The sequence below is a fragment of the Macrobrachium rosenbergii genome, chromosome 14 (assembly GCF_040412425.1).
Source record: "Macrobrachium rosenbergii isolate ZJJX-2024 chromosome 14, ASM4041242v1, whole genome shotgun sequence".
Classification (NCBI taxonomy): Eukaryota; Metazoa; Arthropoda; class Malacostraca; order Decapoda; family Palaemonidae; genus Macrobrachium; species Macrobrachium rosenbergii.
This window is the reverse complement of record NC_089754.1, coordinates 46414771-46427270: the sequence shown is the minus strand read 5'-3', so window position 1 is coordinate 46427270 and position 12500 is coordinate 46414771. Positions and strand designations below refer to the sequence as shown.

At 35.8% G+C, this 12500-nt stretch overlaps 1 protein-coding gene across 1 annotated transcript in view; it reads left to right on the top strand.

Moving 5' to 3' along the window:
- The window catches only part of LOC136846085 (neuropeptide SIFamide receptor-like), a 207062-nt gene that overhangs the window by 89866 nt on the left and 104696 nt on the right, over positions 1-12500 (top strand). Inside the window, exon 2 of the mRNA XM_067116793.1 lies at positions 1364-2251. Coding sequence (XP_066972894.1) covers positions 1683-2251 — 569 coding nt within the window. The 5' untranslated portion in view covers positions 1364-1682. The remainder of the gene's footprint in view (positions 1-1363; positions 2252-12500) is intronic.

The window sequence follows — 12500 nt, the reverse complement described above, 5'->3', positions numbered from 1 at the left end:
ACAACAAGAAGGGTGCTTTACTATTCGCCAGTATTACATACCTGACACGCTACAGTTGCGTAAACACGATATGAGAGATTTACAGCATTTAAACAAACAGCATTAAATTTCTTGTGTACAAAGGCTACATCCTTAAGGAAATCCAGCTGACCTTACTCTAAGACCGGGTACAATTATCTGAGCTTTTAGAACAGAAGCCCTTTCACTATACGCCCAAAAGTAGGCCGCCTGGAGGGGAGGCCACTAAAGTAGGTGATTATCTTCTCCGTTAAGGCGCGTACCCATACGTGCCTGCTTTAGCACACAAAGCACAGCGAAGTGGAAGTCGTTTTATCTCCTGCCTTTTATCTGAATCTTTCTTTACGGTCACAAAAAAAAAACACTGTTATATAACACTGCGTATAAAAGAAGAATTTTCTCTGACTTCTATAAAATAGGTCACATCGTTTTACCATTTCTCAGCGTCGGAGGCCACAATCGTTGTGATGCCATTTTACGGTATTGAATCTTTTATCAATCAATCTGCCTCTTTCCTTGGCAACGGTAAACTTTATCATTATACTTTATCGCGCCTGGTTGCTGTGTCACTTTTCGATAAGTACCTTTTCTATAGGGCAGGTGTTTAGAGTCTTAAGCGCTTGGACGAAAGGATCTGTCATTAAGTGACGAACTACCTGTGTACGTGTCATACACCTACACAGCGGCTGATGCTGTGAAAGTTTTCTACGCAGGGAGTTCATTTATAATCCATTTATAAGTCCAAACGCGGCAGTGTAGCCAACCCTTGTTAGGAGGAAAAGGTTTAATCATATATATATATATATATATATATATATATATATATATATATATATATATATATATATATATATATATATATATATATATATATATATATATATATACATTTACACAAACATATACATATATATACACATCTACATATATACATACATATATATACACACACACACACACACACACACACACACACATATATATATATATATATATATATATATATATATATATATATATATATATATATATATATGTGTATATATCATATAACAACAAACATCTGAATATAATTGAATAAATGTACATCTAACACACAGATTCAAACAAAATGACATACACACACACACACACATCATTACCTAAATCTTTATGATATATAATACAGACTTCCCATATATTTATAAAATAACATGAGAATGCTTAGAAATGTACATCTAACGTGAGTAATGATTAATTACAACAGATTCTTATTCTAAGCATCAATATGTTCAAAAGGCTTCGTAAATTAAATATTTAAACAAGTGGCTCACTTTTCTCATCGAATTTTCTATGTATTTTGCAGATTATGGAGAGGATCACCGTGGCTACGCAACAGTGTATTCCCAATATGAGAAAAGAAAGACTTTCACCTCTAAAGGAGGACGAGATAAGTGGTGATCAACCAAGAAGTACAATGAACCAAGATTAATGAGACAAACTCTACGTTCAAGAAATGTTCAAGAGTAAACTCCGTGCACGCTGGAGGGGGAAATAAAAGTTAAATCTATTCTTGTAGCATTCCAACATCCCGCTATGAGACGTGAAATATCCTTTTGAAAACATGAACCCTCTGCTCAGTGATCTTAAACAGTGACAGATATGAGAGAAACTGAGACATTTTAATGACATATTTTACTAGAAGTGATATACAGGAGACCTCTTATTATTCAAACATGTCAATTTACAGCATAATTCACAGCGACATGATCGACATGAGAGACTCTCTCTTTCGGAACAGTTCCGAGAACAGCAATAATGTGCTTCTGTCTGACGTATCATCACCATCGCCTGACGAAGGCGGCGCCTCGTACAGCGCAATGGGCAATCACAGGCCCGCTCGACAGAAACACGCCGGGGGCATAGCGGACATCCTAGCCACGATCCACAGGAGATCCGTGGGCATGGACTTCTCCGAGGATTTCCTTCTGGGCCCGCCGGACGTTGAGATGCCCCTCTTCAACATTTCCTCCAACGCCACGTCTCTGGGCCTCGACGATCTGGACGTGGAGGACGTGAACGGGTCCATGGCAGCCGGCTACAACTACAGCGACGAATACGACTACGACTTCTCTCTCGACGACCTCATGTACAGGCACTCCTTCGGCATTGGCACTGTTCTGTGCCTCAGCTACATCCTGGTCTTCATCCTGGGGCTCATCGGCAACTGCTTCGTCATCGCCGTCGTGTTCCGGTAAGTTGTTGTTGCTTTAGGATATGCCCCCGTGCAAGGGGGCAAATGGTGAATCGATAAGCAATTGCAGAAGGCACGTTTCTAGATACTTGCGACAGCATGTCACTCTATTTTCCTGTTATGCGACACGTCACTCTATTTTACTGTTATGCGACAACATGTCCTCTATTTTACTGTTATGCTACATCATGTCATTCTATTTTATTGTTATGCGACTGCATGTCACTCTATTTTACTATTATGCTACAGCATGTCACTCTATTTTACTTTTATGCTACTACATGTCACTCTATTTTACTGTTATGTGACAGCATGTCACTCTATTTTACTGTTATGCAACAACATACCACTCTATTTTACTGTTATGCGACAGCATGTCACTCTATTTTACTGTTATGTAACAACATACCACTCTATTTTACTGTTATGTGACAACATGTCATTCTATTTTACTGTTATGCGACAACATACCACTCTATTTTACTGTTATGCGACAGCATGTCACTCTATTTTACTGTTATGCGACAGCATACCACTCTATTTTACTGTTATGCGACAGCATGTCACTCTATTTTACTGTTATGCGACAACATACCACTCTATTTTACTGTTATGCGACAGCATGTCACTCTATTTTACTGTTATGCGACATGTCACTCGATTTTACTGTTATGCGACAGCATGTCACTCTATTTTACTGTTATGCGACATGTCACTCGATTTTACTGTTATGCGACAGCATGTCACTCTATTTTACTGTTATGTGACAACATGTCACTCTATTTTACTGTTATGTGACAACATGTCACTCTATTTTACTGTTATGCGACAGCATGTCACTCTATTTTACTGTTATGTGACAACATGTCACTCTATTTTACTGTTATGCGACAACATGTCACTCTATTTTACTGTTATGTGACAAAATGTCACTCTATTTTACTGTTATGCGACAACATGTCACTCTATTTCACTGTTATGCTACAGCATGTCACCCTATTTTACTGTTATGCGACAGCATGTCACGCTATTTTACTGTTATGCGACAGCATGTCACTCTATTTTACTATTATGCTACAGCATGTCACTCTAATTTACTGTTAAGCTACAGCATGTCACTCTGTTTTACTATTATACGACAGCATGTCACGCTATTTTACTATTATGCTACAGCATGTCACTCTATTTTACTATTATGCTACAGCAAGTCACTCTATTTTACTGTTATGCGACAGCATGTCACTCTATTTTACTGTTATGTGACAACGTCACTCTATTTTACTGTTATACGACATGTCACTCTATTTTACTGTTATGCGACAACATGTCACTCTTATTTTACTGTTATGTGTTTCTCGATTCAAACCATTTATAAGAATGAAGTAACTTACTTTCTATTGAAAGTTTGTACCACTGCGACTATTACTATCTCATACTTTCTATTGAAAGTATGAAATAGAAGTAGTCACAGTGGTACAAAAGGTAATTATCAAACCATTTTTTCACTGTCACTTTTATTTTACCGTTATGCGCTTGTCAATTCGAACCACTTACAATAATGCAATAACTTATTTTCTAATGACAAGTAGAAACATTAGCAGTAGTACTACTAGTAGAGGGTAAATGACAAACTTTTCTTTCACTGTGTTAAACATCCCGCTCAATTCTGGAAAATCTTTCAACACTAATTTCCAACAAACAGTGGCAGAAATCTCTTCAGCACCGGATAATATCACATATAAAAATGTTTGGCAAAACGAAGTTTAGGATATCATGAATAAATAAAAAAGCATCTTAAATATATATACATGAATGTATGTATGAATGTAATGTATGTATGTATGTATGTGTATATAAATAAAGTATAAAGCCAAAAACACTCCTTAATAAAAAAAATTCCACCCCAGGTAAAGTGAAACAGATATTAAAGGGTATTTGTTGTTTAATATTTGTGTTTGAAAAGTTACGTGTGAATATGTAAAAACCTATCATATAAATATATATATATATATATATATATATATATATATATATATATATATATATATATATATATATATATATATGTGTGTGTGTGTGTGTGTGTGTGTGTATTATATATATATATATATATATATATATATATATATATATATATATATATATATTATATATGTGTGTGTATGTGTTTATGTATGTATATGTATATAAAATAGGTTATCGTAGTCCAGCGAGTGAGATTCACGCCTCGCCAGCAAACGACAGGCCCTAGATCCGACTTCTGATCGAGCTGAAAATTGCCTTAGGAACGTTCCGTTAAACCCAATAGCGACTTTATTGACTGCAGTAGGGAATTATTATATATTTATTATAGTTAGTTGAACAACGTGGTGTGCCGCAAACCAGGAAGGAAAAATCAGGATTTGACGCTAATAGCATTATCCCAAGAGACTACCTCAGAACCGGAAGGGTAACACCTCTGATATAGTATGTATATGTGTATGTATATGTATATGTATATATGTATATAAATATATGTATGTGTTTGTGTTTGTGTGCGTGTGTTGTGCATATATATATTATATATAAATAAATAAATATATATATACGTATATATCGACACTTGTCTAAATATGCCATAAAAAAATAAAGCCATATAAGAGATGGTCAGGACGGCAATGCCCGACCTTACGGTCAGTACAATCCGACCAATTCAGACCCCTTTACAACCGTTCTTAAAATAATAATAATAATAATAATAATAATAATAATAATAATAATAATAATAATAATAATAATAATAATAATAATAATAATAATAAATGGCCGAGCAATGTATTTTATCAGGTAACGTGTATATACTAACAAATTCCAGGGAGAGAGAGAGAGAGAGAGAGAGAGAGAGAGAGAGAGAGAGAGAGAGAGAGAGAGAAGTCAAAGAAAATGTAAAAAAAAATAAATAAATAAATAAATAAACATGCAAACAGAACTATCAGCATACCTTCCTCGGCGCGCGGGTTGCAGGCCAATTTTCTGATCTTTCAAGCATGGCGGAAAGATGCTTCAAAGACCCTATAATTAGTTGGTCAAGAGAGCCAGTAATTAAGGACGTGAGGCCGAGGTCAGAGAAGCGTTCCATGCAACGATCATGTTGCCGGAAACGTTAAGCTGCTCCGATAATTAACCGCAAACTCTCTCGGGGTAAAAAAATGTCTAATTACTGCCACTTTCATTTCGGGATTTCTTTGCATGCCGAAGGGAAAAGTACGAGCATTTATTTTCGGACCTTTTTGCTCTGGGCTATGAAACCACAGTTTGTTCACTGTCATCTGGATGAATCTTTATGGTAGGGATCTTTTAAACTGTTAGAAGTGAAGATATATCAACTAAAATTAACAGTCATTTGGATGAATCTTTATATTATGGATCTTTTAAACTGTTAGAAGTGAAGATGTATCAATTAAAATTAACAGTCATTTGGATGAATCTTTATGGTATGGATCTTTTAAACTGTTAGAAGTGAAGATGTATCAATTAAAATTAACAGTCATTTGGATGAATCTTTATGGTATGGATCTTTTAAACTGTTAGAAGTGAAGATGTATCAATTAAAATTAACAGTCATTTGGATGAATCTTTATGTTATGGATCTTTTAAATTATTAGAAGTGAAGATATGTAAATTAAAATTAAGTCATTTGGATGAATCTTTATGTTATGGATCTTTTAAACTATTAGAAGTGAAGATATGTAAATTAAAATTAAGTCATTTGGATGAATCTTTATGTTATGGATCTTTTAAACTATTAGAAGTGAAGATATATCAATTAAAATTAACAGTCATTTGGATGTACCTTTATGTTTTGGATGTATCTTTATGTTAGGGATCTTATAAACTGTTAGGAGTAAATTTATATCAATTAAAATTAACAGTCATTTAGGTGAATCGATAACGCAGGATCTTTTAAATTGTTAAAAGTAAAGATATATAAATTAAAATTAACAGTCTTTTAGATGAATCTTAATGAATCTTAATGATAGGGATCTTTAAATTGTTAGACGTAAAGATATAACAATTAAAGTTCTAATTAAAATTAGGACAATATTAATTAAGCATCCATTTTACTGGGAGATTTTACCTTACTTTACGCTGTCTTCTTTTCAGCAACACAAAAACCTTTATTTGTGTTTCCAGTTAATGGTATTGTTCTTTTGCGGAGCCTGCTATAAATACACATGGTAAGGGATTACTAACACAGCATAAAGTGTACTTCGGATTCGTACTTTGTCACCATAACAGAGATTTAGCTCCCGAAAAAGAATTACACTTTTGTAAATATCAAACAGACCACAAAATTCGGCAAACACATGAAATGCAGTGGCTGCCATATCATAACATTTCACTGTGATGAGTTTTCCATTTTCCACTCGGTGAAATATCATTATAAATAAATCTTTTCCGCGTGGTGGAACCATTTGAGAATATCGAGGCGAGCTGAATTTGGACATTCCTCCCCCGCCCCCTCACCTCCACCGCCATTCCATGTGACTTGGAATGATGGCGACTATGTTTCAGGTCCCTGCGTTATTTAACACTGCTCTTAGAAGCCCTAACACTGAGGTCTGTTCTACTCTCTTCTACTGAACAAAAGATAAATATATATATGTATGTATATATATATATATATATATATATATATATATATATATATATATATATATATGTGTGTGTGTGTGTGTGTGTGTGTATGTGTATAAATATATATATAAATATATATATGTATAAATATTTATATATATATGTATAAAGAGAGAGAGAGAGAGAGAGAGAGAGAGAGAGAGAGAGAGAGAGAGAGAGAGAGAGTGTTAAACTACCATCTGCTTCAAATGAAGGAAGGCAAGCAATATCGAAGTTTGGGATTAAAGCGAACATCAGCAAAAGCAATGAATAATAGGAGTTGGAACAAGTCAGGAGAGAGATTAGAAGCTTCAGAAAATACTCAGGATTGCAAAGAGGCCACATCTCGAAAACACAGCATCTTTCCAGACTGGCCAAAAAGATAATGAAGTTCTCTAAAGATTGGCAGGAAAGGCTATTTATCTTTCCGTCCGCACTTTTCCTGTCCGCCCTCAGATCTTAAAAACTACTGAGGCTAGAGGGCTGCAAATTGGTATGTTGATCATCCACTCTCCAATCATCAAACATACCAAATTGCAGCCCTTTAGCCTCAGTAGTTTTTATCTTATTTAAGGTCAAAGTTAGCCATGATCGTGCGCCTGGTAACGCTCTAGGACAGGGCCCCACCGGGCCGTGGCTGAAAGTTTCATAGGCCGCGGCTCATGCAGCATTATAAGTTGTACAGAAAACTCGATTGCGCAGAAGAATTCAGAAAACTTCTCAAAGGTTGACCAAAAAGGTAATGAACTACCTTAAAGGCTGAATTAAATGGTAATAAATACCTTTCAAAATCAATGAAAAGATAATGTACCCGTCACAATTAATCGAAACAATGGACTTCTTCTAAAATTAGCCATAAAGGTATTACTCTACAATTTGTAACTTTTACGCGGTTTCAAAAGTGTAGGTAAAAGACTGACATTTACATTACTAAGAAAGTGGAGGCCTTATGTGATCGGGAAGCTCTGTAGAACAATGCCTAAAATAATTTATTTTCCATTAAAGTTAATTACATAATGGCGCGTACATCATGTAATTACACAGATGGGGCGGATCCATTAATGGATAAAAAGTTACAAATGTAGGCATCTCGTCTCTCATAATATAAGCTGCATTAATTCTATCAACAGACGAGGCAGCCTACTAAATGCGTCATAGATAAAAGAGGCAAAGTGTGCATGAGAGTGACTGGTTTTGCATAAAAACTGGTCTAATACAAGGGTGCGTCACGTCTCTGAGGCTGTTTAATATCTCTATGGATGGAGTGATTCCCGAGGTCACAAAAAGGGTGATAGATGCAGAGCAAAACCGTGATAGAAATGAGTAAAAAATGCGCCGAAGTTTCTTTGGCGCAATCGAGTTTTCTGTACAGCCGCTACACCGTATAATCAAGGCTACCGAAAATAGATCTATCTTTCGGTGGTCTCGGTACAATGCTGTGTGAGCCGCAGCCCACGAAACTCTCAGCCGGCCGTGGTGGCCGGTGTTGTAACGGTGCCAGAAGCACGATTATGGCTAACTTTAACCTTAAATAAAATAAAAACTACTGAGGCTAGATGGCTGCAATTTGTTATGTTTGATGATTGGAGGTGGATGATCAACATACCAATTTGCAGCCCTCTAGCCTTAGTAGTTTTTAAGAAATGAGGGCGGACAGAAAAAGTCGGACGGACAGACATAGCCATCACAATAGTTTTCTTTTACAGAAAACTAAAAGAAAAAAAAAACTGAGTGTGAATGGAATGTGGAATGGCTGGTGTTTGCAAGCAATGCAGTGTTAACCTTGGATGTTGGAGAGAAGCTGCAGGAACTAGTGAACTTTTGAGAGTACTGGCAAGACAACAAGTTGAAAGCCAGTGTTAGCAAGAGTGAGGTCATAAGAGTGAATGGAAACCAGGAAAGTAAAGAAATGAATGTTAAAATGGATCGTGGGAGAGTATGAGATTATTTAAACAGGTGTCTAGGAATATATATATATTTGATGTATATATATAAATACACACATTTACATATATATGTGTTTGTGTGTTTATGTGTGTTTGTGTGTGTTTATGTGTGTGTATATATTTTAAGTATTTGTGCATAGATGAACATTTCTGAACCATCGTCTATAATTATCTACATCTACAAAAAATGCAGACAATTCTTCAATTAAGTCTGAGTGTATCAATATATACATACATCCATAAGCAAAAAAAAAAAAGTCAGATAACAGCAACATCTCTTGCTGCAATATTTATGGGAGTTGCAGCGAAAAATACATTCCCCACTCGGCTTAAAACCTTTCTGATGTTCGTTTTATTAGGGCTTCTCTCTAGGTATATCTGCTGGGAATGGCATAAACAATCCTGTCAAGAACCAAAAACAAAAAACATTTATGCTACCTGGAATCCTACAATTCCCAGAGTAACTGACCTACAAAGCGTTGGAAAAGAGATGGATGATAAGGATGGGGTTTATAGAGCAAGTAAGCATAGAACGAACGACGGAATGAAAATATGAAAACAAGTAGAAAACAAAATTTTAAAAAAAGTCGAGAAAATGGAGAAATATGCTCACAGCTCGACGCAAACACTCGTTTCTGCGTCGGTTGAAAATTGAGTTCTACGTACGTAGACTATCTCCAGCCTTTTTCAATTAAATATCTAACGTCCTGAAAGAGAGATACTAAGATTGATCGCATCCACGGTTGTATTTTGAAAGCTGATCACGTATTTATAAACACGTCTTTAAAAACAAAAGATATTTGACGAGAACCCTTATGCCCTTTTCCTGCGCAGACCCATAGAAGAGAAGAAAAAGAAAAAAAGAAAAGAAGAAGGGTTGGGCAAATCAGCGAAGGAAGCGATAGACCAACCTCCCAAAGGAAGAAAGCCAGGAAAACTGAAGGAGAAAGAGAATTCCAAAGCTTATCAGCAAGGAAAAGAAACAGTCGGTGGACTGTGTCATCCTAAGAGAATGACCGAATGAAGCGTCCCTGACACCGAGGAAATGTTGGTAGATGAAACAAAACTAGTTCTTGCAACACAAGTTTTTATGGACCATTTCTGTATCCAACACGCCTGTAAAGGCAAATTTATCGAAACAAGCCACCGAGTCACAGATCTCTTCCATATGGCTAATTAAAGTCGCAAATAAAAGTGAAGATATTTCTCCACAGCTTTCATGAAATTGCAGAAAAACAACGCGAATTAGAGGAACAACTCAAAAACCAAAATTACAAACCATATGGAAGATTTCAAATCTTAAAGGTAATTCAGACTTCTCTAAAAAAAAAAAAATTAACTGCATAATCGAAATTACCAAAGATTACCTTGAAAAATTTATACAGTTGTCCGGTGGTCATATATATATAGATATATACAGTACACTGTTTTCTACGAATACACAGGGCATAAAATTGTTATATCTTTTTCCAGTCCTCTTCTCCAACCAGTGGTTAAGGAAGGGAAGATCTGTACTGACAAGAGCAACCTACGTGGATGGTAACAGTTAAGACAACCAAAATTCAGATCAGAGGCACTACTAAAATTCGAAATAATAAAAAAAAAGAGAGATAAGTGTTATCCAAGGAGGAAAGTCGTGAATCAGCGTCTTAATGAACGGGGGGTAAAGATTAAAATGATATTTTGACGATAACCGAAGCAATCTCCATTTCCCCAATCCTCTGAGGTCGTACATAATCCTTTCGGCTAAGCACACACTCCCTTTCTTCCTTCTCCGTTGTAAGGACCGGCAATTAAGAGAATCCTCCAAGACGACTCCCCTTGATCCAGGCATCAAGTGAGATAGAGACATTATTACAGTCAAGAATTTGCCTCACGTCAAGTGCCCTCGGAAGGGAAAGAAGATGGTTGAGGATTCGAGACAGATACGGAGGGCTTGTCAATGGAGTGAAATGAGCGGAAGGGGAACGGACGGGAAAAGGAATATACGGCGGTGAATTGAATTGAATATAAAATTTAGGCCAAAGGCCAAGCACTGGGGCCTATGAGGTCATTCAGCGCTGAAACTGAAATCGACAGTAAAATGGTTTGAAAGGTGTAACAGGAGGAAAACCTCGCAGTTGCAATGTGAATATTGTTAGGAGAGGGTGAAAAGTAAGATGGAAGAAGAGAATATGAAAGGAGGTACAGTAAAAGGAACGAAAAGGGTTGCAGCTAGGGGGCCGAAGGCAAGCTTCAAAAAACCTTAAATAATGCCTACAGTGCACCGCACGAGGTGCACTGACGGCACTAACCCCCTACGGAGTATATAGCGGTAAATGCGAGAGGAAAAAGGAGAAGCTATTTTGTTACCGAAGAATTGAGTTGGTCTCGCCTGCATGAGAATTACGAGAAACGCCGTACAGAGGGGAATCGAGGGCGATGCCGAGGAGGGGGAAAAGTTCGGACGTATTTGCGGTTATGAGGGGAATAACAATTTAGATAACGCGGGAGCCCATTTATCGTAAAGACGTAGTTATATCTGTTAAAGATAAATGAATGAACTCTTGCTAATTGGGTCCCGTAACAGTTAATTTCACGAAAATGGGGAAATTTGAAGCGTGCTGTACGAATAACAGTAAAGAATGTAGAAGATGAAAGGAAAAGATTAGATTCCAATTTCAAGCTGACAAAATGAAACGGGGCTGGAATGTAGTCTAATTCAAAAATTTTAACAGAAAGCAACCTGTCTTAAGAAAGTTCGTTCACTGTCAAATAATCACAAGATGCACCAAAAATTATTAAGCTATTAGTTCTGTTCACGCAAATCCAATAGTTTTATTTCAAAAACATTTGAATCTGAGAATCTCGGCAGGCCGGAATGCAATGAGTCAAGGGAGTATTCTGGCCGAAAGCTGATATTCAGTGCAAAACCCCTTACGTTTTAAAACAATAACAATTTTAATCGCAACACCGCTCCACATAAAGACCCTGCAAAACCAATTAGTGTTTATCGAAGCTTCCATTAGGAGACTTCCTGTTTATCTGTTATTACTCAAGACATGGGATTTTCCCTTTGTCTCCAGAGAGAGAAAATGGTTCTTTCCGTTATTCGAAAAAGAACGTGCACTTAAAATAACACAGAAGATATTTTCAGCGTCAGAGAGAGAGAGAGAGAGAGAGAGAGAGAGAGAGAGAGAGAGAGAGAGCCTCGCTGCAGCATTTACAATAACTGCTCTGTCCATATTAATAGCAGTCCTTCCATTTCAGCGCAATAACATTTCATCCCAAATCTTTCTAAACCTAATGGCTAGCGCACGTTCCGGGATGTAAAGATTTCAATGCAACATGCCAGCATCGAATAATATATATATATATATATATATATATATATATATATATATATATATATATATATATATATATATATATATATATATATATATATATATATATATATATATATATATATATATAAATATATATATATATATATATATATATATATATATATATATATATATATATATATATATATATATATACACACATACACATATATATACACACATATATAATATATATAAATTTATATATATATATATATATATATATATATATATATATATATATATATATACATACATACATACATACATATATACGTA